The sequence below is a fragment of the Glycine soja genome, chromosome 8, assembly GCF_004193775.1.
Source record: "Glycine soja cultivar W05 chromosome 8, ASM419377v2, whole genome shotgun sequence".
NCBI lineage: Eukaryota > Viridiplantae > Streptophyta > Magnoliopsida > Fabales > Fabaceae > Glycine > Glycine soja.
Window position 1 is genome coordinate 43,356,501 of NC_041009.1, and position 8,413 is coordinate 43,364,913.

Below are 8,413 nucleotides of genomic sequence, written 5' to 3' on the forward strand. Positions count from 1 at the left end.
ATTATCCAAACAAATAAAAAAGAATGAATTTGATTCAATTTTTTATTTTTTTTAGGGGTTTCCAATTTTTTATTTTAAGTCGATTTAGATTTTAAAACCCTATAGCAACAAGCATCCCTAATGAAAAAGCACAGCAGCAACAAACTTTCTACCATGACATTAATATGCATCTTCCTACTATCTCGCAAGTTATACTTTTATCCATTTATGTTGCGAAATTCATCCCCAGGTTACCAAATTTTCAAAATGAAATGGACTTTTAAGTTTCTAATCATTGTACTGAAATTGATTTATGGAACCATTAAGTAATCTAAATAATACAATTACACAAATCAAGTTTGAGAAAGACAAGTAGATAACTTGAAAGCAATTAACATTTTGAAGAAAAGAATAAAACTTCCTCCTCCCTATTTAGATTGAAATTGGTTCACTATAACTGTTGAACAACAAACCTATAGAATCCCCCATGCCAGCATCTACACCATAAACATCTGATATGAAAAATAAAGGAATTTTTTATTGGTACATGAATATAAATATATTATATTACAACAATGACCATGCATACTACGCTTCAATTCTATCTATCTATGCGGCAAACATAAATGCAAACAAAAGTAAAATTTCTTAGCTGAGAAATAGAAGCCATTTTTTTTTTCTTATTAAGGAGATAAATGTTTAAAATTTAAAAGCAAATCACGATACATGGCATTGCTATCTTTCACAGTCTGCCCCTAAAATACCCTCTTTGTAGGTTTGGGATCTTTGGAAGTTGAACCAATTCCAGAAATGCTTCCGGTCTTCTTGAAGCTTGATGAACTACAGGGACATGGAACAACATCGGAATCATTGAGAAGAGAGAGCAGGAAAAAGAAAAAATAGGGTTAAATATAGTTCAGCCTTATAAACCAAGGACAAAAGTGAATGCCAAGAAATAGTTTCTACAAAAGAAAGAAATGATGTTATATGTACCTTGGATTCCTCTGGATAGATTTATTCTTCATTGCTGCAAGATTTTTTACCTCATGACTGTAGAAAATTGAAAAGAAAAAAAATTTAAGTCATTCAGTTGGGCATACAAGCTTTAAGATGAATGATCACAAAACAGAATTACAGCAGACAAAATTCCAGTAAAATTCATGATAAAATTATTATTTTTTTCTTTTTTAACTACTTTAACATATAGGCCCGGCTAGTTGATTCGGCCCACTATCAATGCAAGGCCCAAATGTGACAAACTTTGAGGTCAAGAACCCTTGGATTGGATATTCCAACCTAGGAACAAAATTACAGTGAAGTAAGAAAGATTGTGGACGATAAATAGCTGAATGCAATCTTGTGCATGCTACAGGAAGAAAAAGTGTAGTTTCCCAATGATCAAATAAAAAGCATCCCGTCCTAGGGAAAAGCTTGCTCACTTTCTTAGCTGGATGGAAGTATGGATTGGACTTGAGATTCTTGGAAGCATCAAATAATTATTATAAAAGAAATGTTACCTCTTCAGAAATTCTATCTTTGCCTTCTTCATTATGTTACTCTTCACATTTGATACATTGTATCCAGGTCCATTATCTACAACAGATCATCAAAAAGATGAAACAATAAATAAAAGCTACAACTTGATCAAATTCAAAATGTACTTAACAAAAGTACAGTAGTTGGAGTGAATGAGAAGGAAACAAACATGAAAAAAATAAAGGGTTACCTCCCCAAAATCTTCTTTTACTTGAAGGTGGAACTTTAGTGCATGTCCTTACTTGCCTACTCTGTTTTCCTACAGAGAACCAATACTTGGTAACTATTTGAAACTAAACAGGTTGCAAGAAATATAAGTATATAACTATCCAAGAATTGCTACATTGCTCCCCAGTGTAAAATGAAAGGCTAATCAAATCAAATCAGTAATTAATAGTTATATTAGTATTCGTTTTTTGAAATAAAACAATCATATTTACCAGAAGGAAAAACTAATATAAAGAAGACAAAGGATTAGACCTTCATCTTAAATAAAGCAGAAAAAGCCAGTAAAACTTAGACAAGCCCCTCTCCCCAAAAACCATAAATACAGAAAAACAAGAACATGGACTAGGGTCATACTTGCATCTTCTTTCTTGTACAGTTGTCTGATTCGGTCAAGTGCTTCATTCTCAGCCTGAGCCCTTTCCTTTCCTTTTGCCTATGTATAGAATTAGAAGTGAGACTAATCACTCAACACATTTATACATTTATACTATGCACATTATAAAGTAATGATTACAAGAGGAACCATTCCCTGAATTAGAGTCACTCAGTACTAATCACCTGAGTCAGTAACAGCTAATACCACTCATTATACATACGCTTAATTCTAACATTTAATTCTATATTTCTTGGTACCGTAAGGATGTTACCTTGTTAACACAACTGATAATTAGAGTTTTTTTTTGGTAGAGATAATGAAAGAAACGGTAGTAATATCTAATACTTCTCTTTCATTTAAATTAATTGAGGCTTAAAAGGCAAAACAAAAGTCAAAACAGCAAAGCAAATAAAGAAAAGTTATACCTCATACAATTGCATCCATCTAAAGTTCACTCTTTTTTCCTTCATCCTCTTAATCACTTCATTAGTGTTATTTGTGCCAAACTGCTTTTCATAGAACTTTTTCCACAACTTATCAGTTACAGGGCTGAGATTTCTTCCCTGAGAAAGCACATCAATCAAGCATATTAGATAACCATTATATTCTTGTTCTAACTTCATTCTCATTTAACAAAAACAACAAAGCCCATCTTACCTTGGTGGACTTCTCCACATGCATCAACTGGTCAGCTGTGCAGTGCGGCAAAATTTGCTCGAGCAGATGCTGGTCAAGAGAACCAACATTTCCAAGGTACCTTACATTATCTATTACTTTCTGAACACAAAGGTCAACCAGGGATGGGGTTCGCATCTCACGTGCACGTATTTGATCTCTTCTCATCATAGTAACACTGATCACGAAGAAAACAACACAACAATCAAAATTTCATTAAGGGAACAAAATAAAAACTAATCATCAAAACTAACTAAATTCAGATGATGGGTATAATTTTTCCAAGTTTTTGTTTCTCAGTAAGCTTAGCCTCACATAACCAAGAAAACAATAATTACCAAAATACCACCCTTTCTTTTTTGGTACATGAATTAGTAGTTAAAATCAATAACAACAATAAGAAGAAAATTTAATTAGAAAATGTTGACTTTCAATCACAGATTATTATGACAAGTTTGTTCACTTTTAATAATTACTGTAAAAGTTATACCTAAGACAATTTTTTCATTGACTGACAGTATAAAAATTACTACACTGATATATAGATTAAACTGCTACTACTAAAATTCCTCTCCATCCATTAGACAATAAATCTATTTTTCACTTTAACCTTTGGTTAAAAATTAATTAAAGAAAACTGATTCAAAATTATCTTGATTTAAAAGATTAATCAATAAAATAATAGATAAAAAAGGGTTGTGTTGAAAATAAATGAATTGATGGTTGTACGCCACACCAACCACCCGAGCTATGCTTATGAAGAAAACACCATCAAATCGATCATATTCAGCAAAAAGGTAACTGAAAATTGGAACTTGATCATATTAACCTTCAGTTTTATTAATTCATAACATTAAAAAAAAAAAACAGAAGATTTATAAGGTTCTTCCCCCTGTTGCAGATATTTTGGTTATTTATTAAAAAAAAAAAACTTCCCACGATCCCCTAATTCCTATTTTTCTTTTAGCAAACCCAATCCAATTAAAAAATCATCAAAAGGGCAATTTAAAAAAAAAAACAAAAAAAAGAAAAGAAAATGGAATATAGATCATTAAGATAATCGAAACAGAAACTCAATTCCTTAAAACACAGATCGAGAAAATTTTGATGTGCTTACAGATTCGATCGAAACAACGAAGGTGGATCCGAAAGAAGGGACAGAAACGTCGACGGATCCGAGATACGAACGTAACTAAGGTAGAGAGAGAAAGAAAGAGTGTCGACAACGGTTGCAAGAGGACGAGGAGGACTCAGGCGCGTGAGTCCCACGCGCTTTGTTTTTTTGTCAACAATGCTAACATGCGCCGTGAGGGAGTGTTGTGCCAATGTAGAGTGGTTGAGAGATTAGTAGCACCATTAAATATTCGCGTGGCGCGTTTTTTTAACCGCCTGGCATTCTTTCTTACTTTAACCCTTTCTTTGAGGAAATTACGGTTAAAAAGAATAAGAAAATACTTTATTCGTTTTTATTTTGTTTTCTTTGTGGGAGATTCAGTTTTGTTAAATACATTGATTTGTTTTAATGTATCAACAGGAGATTCATTGATTGATTTCCTAGGATGGTCATTATCTGTTGTTTATCCTATTTTATTTATTAGTATGGTGTATTTCTTTCTCTTTTTTAATTGACATATTATCTTATATTAGGAGAAAAAAAGAAAAAAATATGTGTGAGAGAATTAAATTTGCGTCATATAACATATATGAAGAGTTAAAATTTAATGTCAAAAAGTCATACGATTTTTTTTTATAAAATTTACATGACTTTTTAATTGATTACATGATATTAAATATTGATGTTTCATGTTTGATTATAATTTTGACACAAATTTTAAATAAATTATTAATTAAAATTAAATATTTATTATTAAAGAAAAAAATTGACTATTTTAAAAATCTTATATTATTTGTTTATAATTATAAGAAAAATAACTACGTAAATAAAATATACTTTTATATAACTTAGTTACTATTTTTTTAAAATTCAAATTAAATTTTTAGAAAATTATATGTAATTTTAATGAAACTGTTTTTAAATTTAAGTATACACTATTATTATCTTGTACGAATCAAGCATTAATTGAATATGATTAAAATTTATCATGTTCTCATCATATTCATTTATCCATCATATCCTATCTTGACAACCAACTAATAGATATGAAATGCGGTCCTAAAATTATCATATGCAGATGAATCGAGAAAATGTTTTTTATTACTAAAATTATAAAAATGATATTTTATTTTTTGTTTTGTTTTCTTTAACGATTTCTTGAGCTCAGGTATTCCATTGTACAAGTTTCTAAAACAATATAAGAAGACTCTTGAGGCAAGTTATAATAAGGAAATGAAGAAGATTTTCAAGGCACTGAATTCAAAATTATTTTTGAAAACCTTTTCTCCCATTGTACAAGGCAACAATTTTAAATTTATTGTCTTAAAAGTCTTCTCCCTTTCCTTGTTATAACATGTATAATAGTTTTCATATTGTGTCACAAATTTATACAATGGAATACTTGAGTTCAAGAAATCCTTAAAAAAAATTATTCATACTTTCACTCCTTTGGGTGATGGACATTCCAACACAAATTCTAATGTACATATGGAACTATCCATTTTTCTCGAATGTAGTATATCTTATGCAACCACTTATTATCTTGCAACCCATATTTATCTATTATTGCTTCTCAATCAGATTCAAATTCTTCAATAGTGAGAGATTGACAAATGCACTTGTGAAATTGATTTTTAAATTCACTATGCTCATGATAAATATGGTTCAAGTACTCTCAAATTTTTTTTCTTTTGGAAACACCCTTGCAACAAAATTAGTGATAACAACGTCTTGATTTGTGATAATAGTTTTAGGAGAAACTTTAGACATTGCCTTTAGCCAAGTATTCAACAACCAAACTAAGTTCTCTGTAGTTTCATATCCCATAATAGAGCACAACCAACCAAAAAAAAATATTGTTGATGATGATTAACTCCAGTTAATGGAACGGAAGGCATCATGTATCTATTTGTAAGTGTAATACCCCATTTTTCGTAAATAAATTTTAAAATTTTTTTAATTAAAAATAAATAGAGTTTTAGAAAAATGGTAAGGTTTTTATAATTAAATAAATAAGAAGAAATAACTTTATTAAAATAATGGTTTGAAGGAAAAAAATATTTGATTTATTCATTTGATAGGAAATAAAATAGAGATATTTTTTTATAAAATAATAAAAATAAAGAAAAATAGAGTAAATAATAGGCTGGGAATACCTAGCTACAAATAAAGCCATGTAAAGTCACTTTTTAGACTGATGATTGTTTCTGCCGTTTCCCTTCCTCTCAATTTCGTTTTCCCTTCTTCTCCTTCCAAAATCTTTTTTTTCTTCTCAAATTCATTAATCGTTGGATCATTGTGAAATTTGAGCACCATGTTTAGAACGCATTTCCGAACATTCTGACCGTTGGAATTTGGGAAACAATGTCGGAGGTGAGAGAATTGCCCTTCGCATCGTAGTTTTTCCTTTTCACACAGAGACTCAAAATCAGTCCCAGTAAAACTACGATCTTGGACTTGTTAACCATTGGATCATTGTGAAATTTGGATAACGTGTTCGAAATTCATCGCTGCACATTTTCACCGTTGGGATTTATAAAATAATGTCTGGAGAGGGAGAAATACTCATTTCACGAGGACAATGGAATCTATGATTCAATCTCTTCTCTTTCTCTCTAATGTTTGGAAACTTTATCAGAGCAACTAGAGGAAAAACTTGAGGAATATTAGGAAACCATTAGAGATGCCACTATCACTTTCGGAACACACGTGAGTCCACTTAGAGGTAAGGGATGAGTTTATCGCAATTGGAATTAGAATGGACATGAGTAGCAATCCTTAAGGGATCAAATTGGGATTTATTTTGGGATGTTTATTGTATTGAAATTTTTCCTGTATGATTATATGAAATTTTTTGAGGGGTTTTACTCCCCGTGGATTGAGAAATATTTTTGAATAATTTGTTTGTGTTTTTGATAGGACTAACGTGATAAATAATTATATTGGGATCATGAAATTATGATTAAAATTGTATATAAGTGATAAATTAAATATGTGATGAATTGTGGGATAACATGTTGCTTTGAAATTATAATATTGTTATTGAGATTGAGTATAAGTGCAAAGTTGAATATGTGTTAATTTGTGAGATACACGTAAACATGCGATGGTGGATTGTGATATTATGAGATATGAAATTGTGAACATGAGATTTAGTTGTGAATTAGTGTGTGGTTAACACTTGATCTAAAAATACTTGTGTTATGAGCTGTGAATTATACAATAATCTGACCAGTATTTACCTTGAGAAAAATGTTCATGCGCAATGTTGAAGGGGAAGTGTAGGATTCCTAGTTAGGAATCTAAAGTGTTAAATTGTAGCGCAATATGTTAAACGTATTTGAAACACGAGTGTGAGATCATGGATATTGTATAATTCATGAGCAATGCCTATGTGTAAAAAAAAATTGTTATAAGGGTTGAACCTGAATCAGGAAGGTGAGGCCCTAACGGATTCTTCGGAGTCTAGGCTTTGGGGGTAAAAACACTCGGTTTGAGTGCTCCTTTAAGCTTATCTTGATCCCATATGGTTGGAGCATTCTCGTAAAACGGAGTGATCTTGACTGATCACCTTATGATTTTACTTAGTGAGAGTGACCTGACATACCCATTGTGTGGTGTGACTTGTTATGTACTCTTAAGCACCCTAGGGTGGTTTTTCACTGACATAATACCATATTGCATATATGCTTGAGTCTTAGTGTATCTGTTGCATAATGCTTGTGTATTTATTGATATTGATTGATTTAGTGATATTGTATCTGTTGCATAATGCTTGTGCCAATGTAGAGTGGTTGAGAGATTAGTAGCACCATTAAATATTCGCGTGGCGCGTTTTTTTAACCGCCTGGCATTCTTTCTTACTTTAACCCTTTCTTTGAGGAAATTACGGTTAAAAAGAATAAGAAAATACTTTATTCGTTTTTATTTTGTTTTCTTTGTGGGAGATTCAGTTTTGTTAAATCCATTGATTTGTTTTAATGTATCAACAGGAGATTCATTGATTGATTTCCTAGGATGGTCATTATCTGTTGTTTATCCTATTTTATTTATTAGTATGGTGTATTTCTTTCTCTTTTTTAATTGACATATTATCTTATATTAGGAGAAAAAAAGAAAAAAATATGTGTGAGAGAATTAAATTTGCGTCATATAACATATATGAAGAGTTAAAATTTAATGTCAAAAAGTCATACGATTTTTTTTTATAAAATTTACATGACTTTTTAATTGATTACATGATATTAAATATTGATGTTTCATGTTTGATTATAATTTTGACACAAATTTTAAATAAATTATTAATTAAAATTAAATATTTATTATTAAAGAAAAAAATTGACTATTTTAAAAATCTTATATTATTTGTTTATAATTATAAGAAAAATAACTACGTAAATAAAATATACTTTTATATAACTTAGTTACTATTTTTTTAAAATTCAAATTAAATTTTTAGAAAATTATATGTAATTTTAATGAAACTGTTTTTAAATTTAAGTATA

The 8,413-nt window shown here is 30.1% G+C and overlaps 1 protein-coding gene across 1 annotated transcript; it reads right to left on the reverse strand.

The window, feature by feature from the left end:
* Positions 1 to 492: 492 nt before the first annotated feature.
* LOC114423371 lies at positions 493 to 4,132 on the reverse strand. The gene is made up of 8 exons (XM_028390115.1): positions 3,912 to 4,132; positions 2,777 to 2,972; positions 2,545 to 2,682; positions 2,098 to 2,176; positions 1,706 to 1,774; positions 1,497 to 1,572; positions 973 to 1,029; positions 493 to 819 (listed from the first exon to the last, which is right to left on the reverse strand). Exons 2-8 carry the CDS (start codon positions 2,963 to 2,965, stop codon positions 735 to 737), a joined length of 693 nt encoding a protein of 230 aa, XP_028245916.1. The 5' UTR covers positions 2,966 to 2,972; positions 3,912 to 4,132; the 3' UTR covers positions 493 to 734.
* Between the last annotated feature and the right edge of the window lie 4,281 nt (positions 4,133 to 8,413).

Coding starts and splice junctions, on each gene's coding strand:
- LOC114423371 (XM_028390115.1), bottom strand. CDS start 2,965: ATGATGAGAAGAGATCAAATACGTGCACGTGAGATGCGAACCCCATCC. Junction 2,177..2,544: donor GATGGATGCAATTGTATGAG/GTATAACTTTTC, acceptor TTCTATACATAG/GCAAAAGGAAAGGAAAGGGC. Junction 1,573..1,705: donor TAAAAGAAGATTTTGGGGAG/GTAACCCTTTAT, acceptor GATCTGTTGTAG/ATAATGGACCTGGATACAAT.